At 38.8% G+C, this 16,423-nt stretch overlaps 2 protein-coding genes across 2 annotated transcripts; one reads left to right on the top strand and one right to left on the bottom strand.

The window, feature by feature from the left end:
- Nucleotides 1–402: 402 nt before the first annotated feature.
- On the top strand, nucleotides 403–2,531 carry LOC117932784 (transcription factor TCP9). The gene has a single exon (XM_034854112.1). It carries the CDS (start codon nucleotides 688–690, stop codon nucleotides 1,768–1,770), a length of 1,083 nt encoding a protein of 360 aa, XP_034710003.1. The 5' UTR covers nucleotides 403–687; the 3' UTR covers nucleotides 1,771–2,531.
- A 2,682-nt stretch (nucleotides 2,532–5,213) lies between these two features.
- LOC117932135 (phospholipase D beta 2-like) lies at nucleotides 5,214–16,065 on the bottom strand. The gene is made up of 10 exons (XM_034853205.1): nucleotides 14,007–16,065; nucleotides 12,549–12,665; nucleotides 11,483–11,677; nucleotides 10,475–10,723; nucleotides 10,318–10,386; nucleotides 10,083–10,230; nucleotides 8,763–8,911; nucleotides 6,721–6,897; nucleotides 6,181–6,378; nucleotides 5,214–5,766 (listed from the first exon to the last, which is right to left on the bottom strand). The coding sequence occupies exons 1-10, from the start codon at nucleotides 15,672–15,674 to the stop codon at nucleotides 5,473–5,475; spliced, it is 3,264 nt and encodes a 1,087-aa protein (XP_034709096.1). The 5' UTR covers nucleotides 15,675–16,065; the 3' UTR covers nucleotides 5,214–5,472.
- Between the last annotated feature and the right edge of the window lie 358 nt (nucleotides 16,066–16,423).

The following is a 16,423-nucleotide window of genomic DNA, read 5'->3' as shown; positions in this document are numbered from 1 at the left end:
AAAAATAAAAAGACGGTTCTATATTCTTGTGGAAAGGCAAAGGAGAATGTGGAATTAGCTAGCGAACACATTTAAAAAGTGTTTGGCATGCTACCTAAAATGGCTTCAAATAGATTTTGGAAACACTCCTGCTATTGAATTGTAAGATGAAAATGAAAAACATATTTCGAAAAACAATGAAAACAGAAACAAACGATTGTTTATCTGGATCATTGTAGCCATCGCTTTGACCCAAAATGAAACAGATAACCCTGCGAAGTGGGACCCACCACGTGTTATCATCGAGTGGGTCCACATAATTCGTGTGATGGGCTCGTAACCGTTGATTTTTTTTTCTCTCTTTCATAAAGAAATAGGGGTGGTGTACGGTACATCTTGTTATATATTCAGTCTCTTTCTTTTGAATGAGATAGCTTCTCTTTTCTTCTCTGAGGTTCAGCCTCTGTTATTTCTCCGTTTCTCTCTGCCTTCTCTATCTAATGTGTAAGAGAATTACAGATAGACACACTTTCTTCTGTTTTCCTGGAAAATTTCAAATTCTTTCCCGAGAAAAATCATGACAGGAAAGCTCTGAGAGATTTTTTTTTTTTTTTTCCTTAGGGTTTCTCTCTGTAATTCTTTCCGGGTATCTGCTATTTTTATTGGGTTTCGTTTTATCTCTACTGGGTTTGCTGGGTTTTGGCCTCTATGACTTCAGTTCAGAAACAAGAGGTTGAAGAAGAAGACGATACGAGAGCCGTTGATCTCAGAATTAACGGTGGAGAAAACGCGGAGTCAATTGATCACAAGAAAGACGACAACAGAGCTCCATCTTCAGACCCACCTTCGGCGGCGCAACCACAAGAACAACCAGTGGCGGCGGTTCCGGCGATTTCGTTGAAGGCAGAGCCTGATGCAGAGGAGAGGTCTCCGGCGGCACCGCCAGCTATGGGGGTGGTGCCGGTGGCCATGCCGATGCCGGTGCAAGTGCGGAGGCCGGCGCCTCCGGTGAAGAGGGCGTCGACGAAGGACCGGCACACGAAGGTAGAGGGACGCGGGCGGAGGATCCGAATGCCCGCGACATGCGCGGCCCGAATCTTCCAACTGACGCGAGAGCTCGGCCACAAATCAGACGGCGAAACCATTCGGTGGCTCCTAGAACACGCCGAGCCGGCAATAATCGCCGCCACCGGCACCGGCACAGTTCCAGCGATCGCCATGTCCGTCGGCGGGACCCTCAAGATCCCCACCACCTCAACCGCCACCACCCAAGAACCCGACCCCAACAAAAAGAAACGTAAACGACCTGCCAACAGTGAGTTCGTCGACGTTAACGATGCCGTTTCAGTCTCCTCCGGCCTTGCCCCAATCGCCACCCCGTTAGCTCCCCAAGGGCTCGTACCCATGTGGGCCATACCATCAAACGCCGTCGGCGCATTCTGGATGGTACCGCCTACCACCGCCATTGCCGGGCCTTCGAACCAGCCTCAGATATGGACGTTTCCTCCAACTGCGACGCCTCTCATCAACATCTCCGCGAGACCCATTTCTTCTTTCGTCTCATCCATGCATCCTACAATCAACGTAGCCTCTGCAACAGCTTCAGCAGCTTCCACAGTCGGTGTCAAAGCTTCAAAAGCCTCATCAACCATGGCTCCAAGCTCAACCTCTACTGCCACCACGACTACTACTACTACAAGCACCACAACTACTCAGATGCTAAGAGACTTCTCTCTGGAGATTTACGATAAACAAGAGCTTCAGTTCATGTCTCGCTCCTCAAAGCATTGAAAACGGATAAAAAGTGTTTTCATTTGTTTCCGAAAACACGAGAGAACAGAGGGGTCCGTTTTCTCCGTTTTGAGTTTACGGGTAGTGCAAAGGAAAATCATGTCTTCCAAAGCATGGAAAGCAGAAAAAAACAAAAGTGTTTTCTCCGTTTTGGTTTTTGGGATTCACGTGCTCACGTGAGGAGAGTTTAAATGCGCGCACGTGTAAGGTGGGCCCGGAGTAGCCGGAGAAGTTGGTTGAGAGGAAAGGGGCATTTAGTGGGGCCCCACAAAGTGGTGGGTCAACACTCAACAGAGAGCCAGCGAGGTGCTCCGTGGGCCGTGCGGAGTAGTTTTTGTACGGTGGCCCACCTCATCAGTCTGTCATGTGATGGATTGGTGCGGGCCCCGACGCACTTGTGGGCCCTCCCAGACCGTTTTGCTCTGCTCCCGAGGCTGCCGCGTGGTGGTCCCTACGCTTCTCGGTGGTCCGATCGAGACCAGTGCCAAAAGCTCAGGCTGTCGTACTATACAGGTGTCGACCTTTCAGCTCTTACCTGGCGGGGCTCCTCCCTCGCGGACACGTGGGCTCTTTTTTGTTGGCCTAATCACAACCGTCAGATTTTTTTTTTTTTTTTTTTCTCTCTTGATTTTTTATTTCTGATACAAAGCATGCATGTTGAATGATGTTTAATTTCTAAGTCAATGACAATTTCTCACCCTCAAATTTCGATTTATCGGGAGATTTTCAAAGGATATAAAAGTATTTGAATGGATTGGAAATTTGGAATTTGGAATTTGGAGGGCCGTGGGACCTAATCTCCACCAGCCATGGTGGGGGCCCAATTGGGGAAACGAAAAAGGAAGAAAGGGTTAGCAACTGGGTCTCTACTTGTGCACATTTGAGTTCTCCGATAATATATTAATAATTTTATATATATTTATTATTTGCCTATGATGGGGAAATTGACTAGTGAATATCTGAAGCCATGCCGTGTGAGGTGGGTTAAGTAAGGAGAGAAGAATTAAACAAAAATATCAAAGAAAGTTGAGTAGGGGGGAGTGGGACTTGGTGGGGGTGGTCAGTGGTGTAGGAAATGGAAAGTATACAAGCGAAGCCCGTCTCACGTGTGCCCACTTTTCCATCAAAAACGAGGGGTCCACACTTTGTAATACAGTCTGGATCCACAACACCTCATGGTGGTCCACGTGTACGGTGGATGTTGTTGTCCATCAAAACCTTGTTTAACTCATGCTCGGCCCCACACCCTAATTTCTCCTTACGCCTCCCACCCTTTTTAAGCTGGGAGACCCACCACTGTTCCCCCACCTAAATCTTGGCGCGTCATGTCCACTTTCCGCCACTGGTAGCTAACCCTCATGTGCCTTTGTAAAGTTTACCGGTATAATGCTGACAAAGTAATTCCTATTTCGTTGGGAGAGTGTTGATAACGCTCTCCGTAACGCGTGGCCATGAGTTTATCCTGGTGTGTATGCTATGCATGCGGGAAAGCTTATCACCACTTACATATGGGTATGGTCGTCGGGCCCCAACGTCCACCACAAATCCACCAAGACCAACCCAGTGGGGCCTGGGCTCGTGTGGATGGACTAGTGGCCCCTTAAAAAAAGAAAGGGCCAAGTTAATGGACGGTCTAGATCAATCAACATTATTTTATTTCCAGCCGCTTTTTCAGCGTAGTGGTGAGGCCTTTTTGTGGGCCCCATCCCTGCTGGCCCGTTTAAGAGGGTGAGGCCCATGTTGGATGCGGTCCACAGAGAGAAGTCGGTGACAACTTGGGAGTAGGCCCGGGCCCACTTAACGTTACACGCCAGTGATGCCACATCGCCACCTATACCCTGTGCCCCCACCTTTTTATCCACTGCCATTGCATCAATCCTCTGCCCCAAAGAGCCAATTCCTTGTACAAGTGGATAAAGGGTTTTTCTTTTTCCAAGGCCTTTTACTTTCTTCATTAATAATGAAATATTATTATAAAGCTTTTCCTTTTTCCAAGGCACACTTACGTCTAACATTAAAAGAAGGTTACCCACGAGACAAGATGTCCCATATTAAATCCAAATCATCTTAATGTACATAATTGTTGTTCCAATCAAACAACTTCCATCCTTCTCGTTACGAACTACAACACTTCTAATAAAGAATTTGGGTTGGATTTGAACATTTTTAGATTTGATCATTTGAGACACGTTTTAAAACTATTGTTTAAACTAATCATCTTCATTTCATGTTTTTTCCTTTTGAATTAGTTTGACATTATGTTTTAATATAAATTTAGAAACCGTAGTTTCAAAACCACAATATCAAAATGCAGCCTCAAATATATATCTTGTAAAAAATTAAGATTAATGTTTGATTTACCGGAGAAAATGATTTTTTCATATTCGATTATATAATAAAAAATATTTTTTTAAAATAAATATAATTAAAATTAGTTATAAACTTATGTATTTTTAAATTATTTAATTTTATATCGATGGGTTGAAATAAATTTGAAATTATAAAGGTGTTTGATAAAATTTAAAATTTATTATTTAATGATTTAAGTTGATTTTAAGTTAAATTATACTCAAACTATTGACTTAATTCTTATTTTAGGTATTAAATTTGTTTGATAAAATTAATTTTAAATCATCACATTGAAATGTTTATCTTCATAAATTATAAATAAGGTAAAAGAGGTTGCAGAGTAACAAATAGATTATAAAAGTAATTAGGATAAATGAAAGTAAAAAGGTAAAATGAAGATACAAAATTTAAAAATAAATTAATTATTTTTATTTGTTTTTCACTTTAAATCATATCATTAAATTATTTTATCAAACACCCAGTGTATATAAAAATAATTTATTAATTTCTAATTTTTATTTTATTTTACTTTTCATCTTTATTTTCCTTCCCTTACATTCGCTAATAAACTAGAAATAATAAAAAAGACGAAACATGAGAGAGAAAAGTACTATTTTAAACAAATGTTTCAAAACCGAACTATAATTATCATTATTATTATTATTTTGGCTAAAAAGGGCCCTTTTCAAGACCCAACACTCTAGTTTGGCATTGTTTGGCATGAACCTAAAGGAACCCTAATTTCTTGGGGAGTTTTCAACAAAATTTCAGTTTGGCACACAGTTAGTAGGGTGCCCCTATGTTGTTACCGAAATTAATCAGACACCCACCAAAATTTGGCAAGAGTATGTTCATCACTCTCTTCCATTTATTGACAGATACTTGACTTTTGGTGCCTAAAGAGTCAAAAAAAAAAAAAAAAATTGCACTTCCATTATAAGGTGGGCCATTTGCTGCCAGATTTACATGCCCAAAATAGAAGGCCAATTAACATCGCTTGGTGAGCTACTCAATCCATACTTGCCAAACTGAAGGAGTGGTTAAGTAACTTACCACATGTTCCTTTATTTTTAGGTACTTTCTTGCCTGCAATAGATGTCAATGGTGTCACATGGGCCTTGTTTTATTCCTAAGCTTCAGTCTTTCTGCAACTGTACTTCAATATCTAAACATGTACATTATATCTCTTCCAAAATGGCTTTACAAACATACATCTATTGACATGATTAGTTGTTTTGAAACAAGTATGCTGTAGTTTCAAATGATGGTCTGTTCTACAATCAGAATAAAAGATGACACTAGGAGCTCAAAAGTGTATACCATACCATGACCATGGGGGAAGTGACCCACTGATCAAATGGTAAGATTCTCCTGAATGGCAAGAAATGATCCCATGATGTTTCCTCCTGCATCTGGAAAAGTTTCGCATTTGGGAATGGGCTTCACCTTGCCCTTTCGATCAACTTCAACTGGGTACTTTAGGAGGTGTCCCCTCATTTCTGATATGTCGTCGGATGCAAATTGTTTCCAGTTCATCTCACCCATGGATCTAACCCTCTTTACACATTCCAGACTCTCTGGTTCCAAGAAGCAGTCCTCGATGGTTCCGGTATGCTCTGCCCACAGGGACATCCTGTATCCATAGATCTACAAAACAAGTATACGGGTGTGTAGTGATTAGTCAGACACCAAAATCTATGGTTAGGAGGGTAGAATTTCTGATGAAAATGAAATAATCTTATTGCATTCAGCATAGCAACTGAAAATAGTACTCATCTTGTTCCCTTTCCCCTTACCATTTACATTTCACATACCATTTTTCCAGTGAGCCTAAACTGTAACCAATTATATCAATTAAAGTTTTGCAATGACTACATCCTAAAAAATGGATTTGTGCCTCAAAGTTCTACTGAAAACAACATTCAAGTAGACAACAAATTTTGTATTTTTTACACTAATGAAAACAAATATTTAGGAATGGTCTCATTTTCTTGAGATCCTAAAATAGCTCCTTTAATGAATGACAAAAGAAGTCAACCACGTTCTTTTGCCAGAGCTTACCTGTCCACGTGGATTAGACAGTTTCCGTGCCCAGGTATAGTGAGGTTGGTATGCTCCCATTGCAATTTCTGTGTCTCTAGTGCCTTCCATAGAGCGCTGGTTGATGTTTGCAGACCCCAATATCACGTACTCATCATCGACTATCATGCCTTTTGAATGAACATAGATCATGAATCGACGGTTCTTCCTACTGTGTGCCTGTTAAGAGCCCAAATAGATCACATTTATACACAAGTTCTTAACAATCCAGCAACTTGAGGAATTATGGCTGGGCAAATGTAGAAGAATGAAGTAAGTTCAGAGGTTGAACTCTATCTAAACAGGGAAAAAGAAGCTGATTTTGGCAGCACCCTGGACTTGATACATGGCTCAACTGTCCAATTCAAAGGGGCATCAAAAGGCCAGAGTTTCACTACATCAAAGAACATAATCTGAAAGGCACCTCTAGCATTGCACTAGGTGGTGTTTTGTGCTCATCAAAATAAGAGGTACCAAAATCAGGGCTTAAACAAAATTAGTTTAAGGGAAAAGGAAATATACTTGAGGAGTGTTTGCTGCAGTAGGACTCATAGCGCCTGGTGTTTCACTCCCATCTACAGCTTCGCGATTGCCAAGGCAGAAGAAATTCAAATAGTCTTGTGGAGTGAATGCTTCCTCAAGTCCAACCTCTTCTAAAGCCTTGTAAATGGTTTCATACATCATTTGCATTGTCTTGTGCTGCAGCAATTGACATAATGCTGAATTAACAAAATGTAGTACTAAACCCACATATAATGCTATTGTTTGGCAGATTGATGAGATATCTGGATGTTGCAGAGAAATTAAATGAGTCCATTATATTCACATATAATAGTATACACGAGTCTATCACAATAGCAACTTCTTTGCTAATTCTATGTAGTCCATGGTAGAGTGATTCAATACAACAGATGTCAAGACAAACCGAATTTGCTCCAATGAAAATTCTCAAAACGTGTTGAAGGTTCACTGAAATGGAATTTCTTAACAATCAGTTTCATCAATGAACCGACCAAACTAAAAATAAAAAATAAATGGGATGGAAGCTCATGATATCAGCAACTTCGAGGAAGATAAAATTCCAATCAAAGTAAACTACTCCGAAATTCATATATCATGCACCATCCTAACAACTTTTATGGGCAAGACAAGACTACATTAAAAGACACCAAAAAGGAGTGGCTTGTCACCCTTGTACATGGAAGGTATAAAGCAAACAAAGCAAACAAGGAGAAGAACAGGGGAAGAAAGAAAAGGGAAGCTAAAAGAACCCTCAGCCAACAGAGGAATCCAAAAAAGACAACCTCCCATTTACAGAATCCATGACCAACCAAACAATGATTTGAGAACAATTTATTTCAATTCCAACTCCTAAAAGCTAAGTACTTCCAAGAATATCACAATTCCTCTCCTATCGCTAAGCGTAACATGGCTGTTTTTGCTGGTTTTCACTTTCCCCCTCTTCTTCATGAACCTAACATGCCAATTAACAAAAGTTTTTCAAATGATCTATACCAAACACAAGCCACACTAAAATAATGAGAACCATAGACCAAAAGTATTGAACCAAAAATGGTTACTAGGCTCCTCATCCTTCTTGCACATACAACACTAGTTCACAAGAGTCCTCATCATCTGATCCACATTTAAGATCTTCATCCATACTGCAGCTCAGAAAAAGAATCCTACTTTGGAGGGAGCATAAGAACACCAACCTTCTACAAACATAAATGTGGTACTACCTCATATATAGAGCCCTGAAATATGATTAACTGAAAAAGACCGTCCTTGGTTTATCTCTGTCAGGTTACCCTCCCCATTCTCATTATCAATTATAATAGCAATAAATGAATCCACCATTTGCCTTTGAGGCCTAGCTCAAGTGGTAAAGATAGGGAAGGGTTTGTGGGAGTTCCACGTTCAAGTCTCAACGGGACAAAAAATTTAGCTATTAAAAAAAAATAAAATCCACCGTTGCAATCCCAATCATGAAACGTCTGAAGAAAGCACCAATTCCAATGCCCCCAATCCTCCATGCTTCCACTGTCTCTTACTGTAGCTTCTTTATTGACTGCAATTGTAAACAGAGTTGAGAAAACCTTGCACGAATTATCGTGCAAGAGTTTGAGCCTCTGCCCATTCCAAACTGTAAGACTAGTAACTTTAAAACAAGCATCCAACCCCTGATATTTTTCCAATGTACTCTTCGAAACCATTTCAATAACTTGGAAACCCTTTTACTCTAAAAAGTGATTCCTAAAAAGGGTCAAATGAGGATGCAATAAAAACTGAGAGTTGAAAAGGAGGCTAGCTATTCATGAAGCTACATGCCCAAAAATTATACTTGCACTTTCAACTATTCACCATCTTTTGCTGTAAAAGACAACCATGGACATCTGAAATTGACAACCAAAATGAGCTCTAGCAGCCAATAAAATTTGTCCTTGTAGCTGCTTTCAAAGATGCCAAATTGGGCTGGATTCGGTAGTACAATGATACAGTAAAAGTATTTGAAAAATATAAATTCCTTACCAAACATGTGTAAGATAATAATTGGTGCCTACCTGCCAAAACAGAATCCTCTGTGTAGCGGCACCTGTTGGAACTCCCTCAGGCCACATTGGAACAACTATATATGCAGCAAATCTCTCATTGGCTCTGATTTTATTGGCAATTTTAAGAGCAATTTCCATTGGAATTATATTGTCGGCACCTGCACAAGCCAGTACGTTAGTTTGTATGTGTGTGTGTGTGTGCATGTGTGCGTGTGTGTGTATGTATTGACCGGTAAAGAAAACCATAAGCAATTTATTGTAGAATTCTCATGAATTTCATCCAGTTACCATTAACCAATAAATTTTTACCATGAAAAGCCCATTAGTTATGGACTGTATTGACATAATGGAGAATGTGTAGAAAGTAAAAACATGTGTAACATGAATCTCCATCAGACTTCAATATTTAAAACATCTTATGGTGCCTTGATCTGACTAGTAGCAGTTGAAAACTTGGATCCGGCTTTCACATTCCCATTTGTTATAGCCAATGCTACCAAAATATTAAATTTTAACTCTCCTTACCAACTCTAATTGTCCTGTTAAGCTTCTGTATACCCTTTTTAGTGCCATCAGTGTGTAATAACACTTCTTATTTGATATGTTACCCATGCACTCAATGTAATGGCACAAAACATACTGTTTGGGTCCACAGGTTTGCTCTAGTTAAGCAATAAAGCTTTGATTAAGTTATGGAACTAAAACCTGCAACCTGGAACCCATCAGGTATGTGGGCAAGTAAAAAACTAAACAAAAGAATGGAGGCATAGCTGTTATAATAGGATGCAAAAGTTTGGGTGCAGATAAGAAAAAGAGCAAGTAGTTCAAATATTGTATTAAAGAAATCATATTATTTAATTGGAAGAGGAGGACCAAAACCCAGACTTACAATCAGAATTTGAGCTGTTCAACTAGGAATTCAGGACACATTCTCCGTCTGAAACCCCTCTAATCTGGTTTGGTAGGATCAGTCAGGATGGTCAGACAAAAAATTGCTACCAGTAGCTGCTCTTCTATTCGTTATTATGGAAAATGGTGCCTAATTTTCTTTTTCAACTCTAATATACATGTCCACGGTTTAGTTGTTACTTCTTTACTAATCACTGAGTTGTAATATGCTCAGGGACCTGATGATAATAATATTTAGTGGGACAAATTTGAATCCATCCATTTTGATCACAAGTTATGTCCATGCATTCGACAGGAGAATTTTGAAGATGGTATCAAATGTGGTCCTCAAAGCAACCTCTTTCAATAATTTATTAGATCAATTTTTAATTTCTTGACATGTTCATCAACACCTCTTTATGCTGAAATAATAGTTCTTACCTAAGTTCTTGTAAGAAGTCCAATTGAATGAAGACCCAATGAAATACTGGTTTTCAATATAGATAAAATGCTGGGCAGCACGAATCGCCTTTACATATGCTGTATGTATGCTCATGTCAATCAATACATTCTTCCCACATACCAGGTTCTGTTGCAACGGAGTAATTAATCAACCTAGGACAACTCTCAAAAGGCAAACATGAAAAAGGGAGTTAATTAATAAATTTTCTCTCACCTTTTGTATAGCATCCCTTGAGTCCTTCGGAAAGCCCTTAACAGAATTTGAATCAATTGAGCGAAAAACCTGCATTTGGGAAATCCCAGAATAAGAACAGAATTCTTTTAATCCAAAAAGATAGGACTTCAGCCCCAACTGATTGATATCTGTTTACCTGAACATGCCAAGCCTCAGGATCATTCTCACCAAGGCAAGGAGCATCAGAAATCCCAAGGATGTCAGGAATTCTTTCTATCTTGAGCAGAGCATCATCATAGGACATCTTCAATTTTTTTATCCCATGGGGTTTAGCAGCTTTTAACCAGCGCTCCTGAAAGTTGGTCAGAACGTCATATGCTGCGGGACCATCTATTTTACAGTGCATGTCATGCCATGGTTCTCTGGGACAACCAGCAACATTCCCCTGTACAGGTCATAAACAAAAACATAAATTAAAAAAAATAAATGAATTCAAAGTGAATATATATATTAGCTTAATAGATGATTACTCTTTGGCTCTAAACTGGGACTTAACAATTTCTTGGCCATATAGACATTGCAAGATTTCAATTGTTTGATTCCTTAGTATAATCTACAGCTGCATAGATATGTTTCACTGCATGTTTCTTTCAGAATATTCAATTAACATGACTAAGTAGGCATTTGAACAGCAGAAAAAATCAATTATTCTATTTTGTTCTATATGGACATTGAAATGCCTTTTCCCCCCTTTTTCGATTCTCAAGGAATTAAAAATAAGTGTAGATTTGCAACACGTAGAGACACATGAGAGCATACACAGAATCACAAGATCACCTTTTAACCTCCTTAGGTCTCATGATGGGATCCAATCGCAACTTGTTCATAAACAGATTGAAACAAGACAACAGAGTCGAATTAACTAAAGACTAAATAACTCAACCCAAACCCTCAAAAATATAGACAGGGACAAAATTACAAACATCAAGTGATTTTCATTTTCATGCTTCTAGCAGTAATACCTAGTTGTCAGACAAGGGATAGCTTGGATGGTGGTATATTTTCCATTGACACATTAATCGAAAGAAGGGCAATGCTTAGTGATTTTTTTATTAAGTATAAGTTCTAGTTTAAATAAAATATTCAAATGTTTGGCTACTCAAAATAATGCATTAACAAAGAGAAATAAGAGTTAAGAAATAACCGTGAAAGTTGGGTTATGATAGTCATCTTTATGCTCCTTTTCCAGTGACCTAAATAGAGGATGATGAGGAGTATCATATCGCCCATCACATAGATCAAGTCCTCCAACAAAAGCTATGATTTTCCTTCTATTATAACCAGCATCAGCATCCAGGATAACAGTTTTTTGATGGTGAGTATAGATTGTTTCAACTTCCTGGTAATTAAGAAGTAAGAACACAAGTTCAATGCAAACTTTCACCACAAAATCTGGATCAAATAAAATGCAAACAAGAAGTAACAAATTAGCCTAGTTAGACAACAAACTGTGTTTTTGGGAATAACTGTTTGCTGTTGGCCTAATTTTATCAAAGGCAACATTGCAATGCAAAGAATGAAACTATTAACAGTGCATGTTCAGTTGTTGGCATGGGACAGGTGCTGAAAGATTTCACTTTGGAGAGGTTAGGAGTTCATTAACTCCCTAGGTGTGTCAATGATGGATGTTTTGACACACTTAGGGAGTTTCATTAATTCCCTAGGTGTGTCAATAGTGGGAGCTTTTAAAGGGGCTCAACCTATTCTGCTCTACAGAAAGTTACCAGTCTTACCAGACAAGAGTAGAATTTAAGAATTTCGGTGGGTACAAATTTACCATATTTACAATGTTTTATTGATCTAAACATAACATGTATATTGACAAATTAAAACAAACAGTTTAACATTTAAAATTAATTTTTTGACACATGACTCACAAGACCTAGATTTTATTGATTACTTATAAATAATGCATCATGTAACGCTTTTAGCATCCAATAAAGGCTGGATGGCTATGTAACAAGGACACCCCATTCCAATTTTAGCAATTCTTTTGTCGAGTCAGATGCACCAAGATGAATGTCTGGTGCTTTTAGCATTAATGCATGCTGAATTTTATCTATGTTTTCCAGTAAGGATGATTTGCATTTTTTGTATTCCCAAGAATCTAAAAGTTCAAGAAAATGGCATGAATCATGACTGATATAGAAAATTGTTAAACAGTATGCAGTTTAAAAAATAGTGCTCAAAAATGATTATTCATCTCTAACCCTCTGCTTGATCCAACTATGTCGTTTTCCAGCAAAGCGGGGACAAAGTAGCACTTGCACTGAGGAGTGCTTGAAAAAACGGCGAGTTTCCTCATCATGGGTTTGCATGATTCCATCCTGCATTTATCAAGTTTAAATAGGATAACCAGAACAATACATTCCACAAAGCCATCTAACAAAAAGCTAGAATCAATATGGAGGTATAACTGATTTAAGAGACATTTTGTAGAGCATGGCACATAAAACCAAAGGATCCATGGACAAAGTCAAGAATTGTAGCCTCACCAAGTTCCAGTCAAGAACACAAAAGAAAGAATGAGCAAAATGTGTGCAGACCAGCATCAACACAAAAATAAAGCATGTTATGTATGATTTTCCATTTTGGCAAACTCATAACTCCAGACTAGGCCTCTGAGCGCAGTAAATTTGTAGCAAATTGGTGAATATTAAAGATTCAATTTGATAGAATATGATGGATTATAGTCTTTTCCTTGTTTACCTTGTTAATCAATCTAATAGTCCAGCTTGACATGAATAAGAAAATGCTAAAGCTTACGGTTAACCTTTATTGTTTACCTAAAAGTTGCTACATTTTTTTATAGGCAAATTAGGGATGTATAGACACCTAATAAAGAAGGTATTAAGTTGTGTCTCCTTTTCTCCTTGTTCCAGCAGGAAGCATCAAAAGTCAAGAAACAACAGGAGAAAATAGCAGGCACTAGAGTGGCCTAACTCCAGTACCCAAGCTATCAATGATATCAGAAAAAGATAGATTAGCAAACCTGAAAGGATCATTAGACTGAAAGAATGGAGATTGAGGAAAAATATTTTTCAATGCCAATTCAGGTTGCTCTAAACCATAAAATATTCTATGCTTTCTCTTTTTCCAAACACACAAAACAATTATAGCCCTCCACACCCTTTTGTGACTAAACCATTACCTAATGGAGATTTGCTACTGAGATTTTGTATAAAGGGATCTAAAAGTAGAGATTAACTAACATAATTTTATATAATATAGCATCCGTTAGATTCTATACTTGTTGTGAGAAGACATACATGTATAGTATCAAAACTGATCAGATACATATAAAAAATATAGTCCACTGTTCATCACATATTGCTCATTTGGTTAACAAATGCCATCATGGAATCAATATGCATTTATCAGATTGGATAATGCCACAACACATCAAGAAGTAACAAAATGGTAGCCAGTCATTCACTTTTCTCTAATTCAGGAATTAAAATTCAAAACTACAAAGCCTGTGCTAACAGCGTCAAATCCCAAACCAATCAGATCATAAAATGACAATTTCACTAATCACAATCAATTGCTAGAGATGATTAAATTCATAAAACAATAAAACACACACACATGAAGCACATTGCATATGGTACTCTTTGCTACAGCATACCACTGCAATGCCATGGACTGATCAAAGGTGAGTTACTTACTGTTTTATAACCCAAAATGTTCCTTGAAGTAGGATCATCCCATAAAAGAAGCAGTACCCTCACCCCTTCCTGTGACTTCGATTTCAGAAGTTCCCCAAGGGTGTACTCTGCTGCAGAACTAGCATCCCGAACCAGTCTAACTTTGTCCCACACAGACCAACCTGTGATGTAAATCAGACGCTGGGCCTGACATATTGCATCAAAGATGTCATGCCAACACTTTCCATGTACGTAAGGCGTCCCCTGAGCAAGCATTGGGCTTGGAAGGCACCCATCAGGAACATGGGCGTCTTGGTAAAGAGTAACTGTTCCGCCTCTTCTCAGTGGAAAATATGTTCCAGGAACACCAAGATAATCTGGACCAGCCCCCACTCCATGATGATAAATGCTTAGTTTCTCTATTGGAATGTATTGAATTGAAATGCTTAAGACACATCCAGCTTTGCTTTGCTTCCCATTATTGAGGATTGGAAAGGTTCCCTCAACTTTAGCTCCTGAATATATCTGTACCACTGGAATTGCAACCACTCCTATAAGCTGTGATCCCACAACATCACTATCTTTTACCATAAAGTGTACCTCAGCAGCATGATGTGCAACAGGAACATAGAATTTTTGCTTCCAGATGGGATTTTCACTGTTACTAATTACAAAAGTCCTTCCAATTACAGCACCTGATACTGAAATTGAGACATATGGATCACTAGTGATCTTATGAGGCATATGCCCCTCTATTTTGTTACTCACATTTCCAGGTAGTTTCCCGAAAACATCTCCTAAAGTTTTATGAAACATGTCCATGTTTGGAAGGTTTTTTGCTTCATTAACACAAATATCTAAATTCCCATGTAAAAGCAGAACCTTCAAGGACCCTTTAGAGGGCACAATCTGCAAATTCTGACTATGCTGCGAGCCATTAAACGAGCTTGAATGGTAATAGGCAGAATGAAGAGGGGAATCCTGCCTACCTGAGTACGAATCCCAACCACTGGAAAATGAGTTACTTCCACTCAAACTCGGATACCTTGGAGGAGAATCCCGCACTGAAGGCGCTGAGGGAGAAGCAGGGGCAGATGCATGATTATCAGACAAATGCAGATTGCTTAAATGATCGTCCAACTGGGGATAAATAGGAGGGTATAAAGGTGAGGAATCATGAACAACTTCATGATTCGGTGATGATCCCATTCCAAAAGACCCCGAACTATGACTAGAGAAGCTATTGGCCGGGCCAGGCGCATGAGAATAGGTTTCACTAGGTGGGTATGCCTCAGGTTGTTGGTAGTGGTAATGGGATGACCCATATTGGAAACTACTATGCTGTTGAAGGCTTGGCTGAGGAGAACTAAGGGGCATTGGCGAAACTGGATAAGGGTATGGATAGGGAATTGGAGCTGACTGAGGTGGCGGAGGGTGATAATACTCTAAAGGCCCTGAATGGTGGGCTGAAGAAGGTGGTGACGAAGGACTTGGAACTGATGGGTACATAGGTTGTGGGTATGTGAAAGAATTTGAAGAATTGTACGGGTATGCAAAATTCGGAGGTGGTGGAGGAGCATATGGATCTGAATTCGGAGGTGGGTATGGATGATTTGAAGGAGGTGGATGATGCGGGTATCCATAGGAATTATTGTATGGGTATGAAGATGAAGAACCATAGTTATCCATTAATGAACACTACAAAAGGATTATATCACTTGACACCCCTTCAAATAAGAAATTGTTCGTAAAATCGACACGCAGTACTGAAAATATCAAAAGGGTCTGATCCTAATACGGATTGAATTCTGAAAAGATCAACACATCAACAAATGCACAGCAGAAGAAAAAGATGGCGAAGAGATCAAAGGGGTTTGCTTATTAGCTCGAATAGAGACTGTTAAATTAATAAATTGATCTTCAATGTCGAAAAGCAGCAACAAATCTTGACAGAGAAGAAGATTCTAGAGAGAGGAGAGGATTACCTTATTAAGGTTTTATCATACGCAGACGTCTGAAGAAGAAGATGAAAAAGGGCGGAATGAGAGAGAAAACAAAGAAACTTCGCCAGGTTCTCTTCTGCGGGTCAGAGACGTATGCATGTAAGCGAAAACCGGCTTTTCCCGGTTCCAGTCTTTTTGGCCCTTTTTCCCTTTTTATCAATTTTTTTTTTTTTAACAAAAAAAAATACCATAATTTCTTTTTCAATCTATTAGAACATTAATAAATATGACAAAAGGAAATAATATTTTTGTATGAATTCACCCAATGGGACAATATACACGACAAATATAATAATAATAATAATAATAATTATTATTATTATTATTATTATTATATTATTATTATTATTATTATGCTTTTTTGATGAATTATTGGACCATCTAGAAGAATTTACATTGGCATATTGGGTTTGGTTGGCCAAAAGTTTGTGACAT

Source organism: Vitis riparia, chromosome 15, assembly GCF_004353265.1.
Source record: "Vitis riparia cultivar Riparia Gloire de Montpellier isolate 1030 chromosome 15, EGFV_Vit.rip_1.0, whole genome shotgun sequence".
Lineage (NCBI taxonomy): Eukaryota > Viridiplantae > Streptophyta > Magnoliopsida > Vitales > Vitaceae > Vitis > Vitis riparia.
Note: the sequence above shows the minus strand (reverse complement) of the source record. Positions and strands in the feature narration are given on the sequence as shown.

Bases quoted from the DNA above. Each gene is read 5' to 3' on its own strand.
- LOC117932784 (XM_034854112.1), top strand. From the start codon at position 688: ATGACTTCAGTTCAGAAACAAGAGGTTGAAGAAGAAGACGATACGAGA.
- LOC117932135 (XM_034853205.1), bottom strand. From the start codon at position 15,674: ATGGATAACTATGGTTCTTCATCTTCATACCCATACAATAATTCCTAT. The intron at 11,678-12,548 runs GTTAGAGATGAA...CTTAATTACCAG, and splicing joins ATAGTTGGATCAAGCAGAGG to GAAGTTGAAACAATCTATAC. The intron at 10,387-10,474 runs GTAAACAGATAT...TCCCAAATGCAG, and splicing joins CTGAGGCTTGGCATGTTCAG to GTTTTTCGCTCAATTGATTC.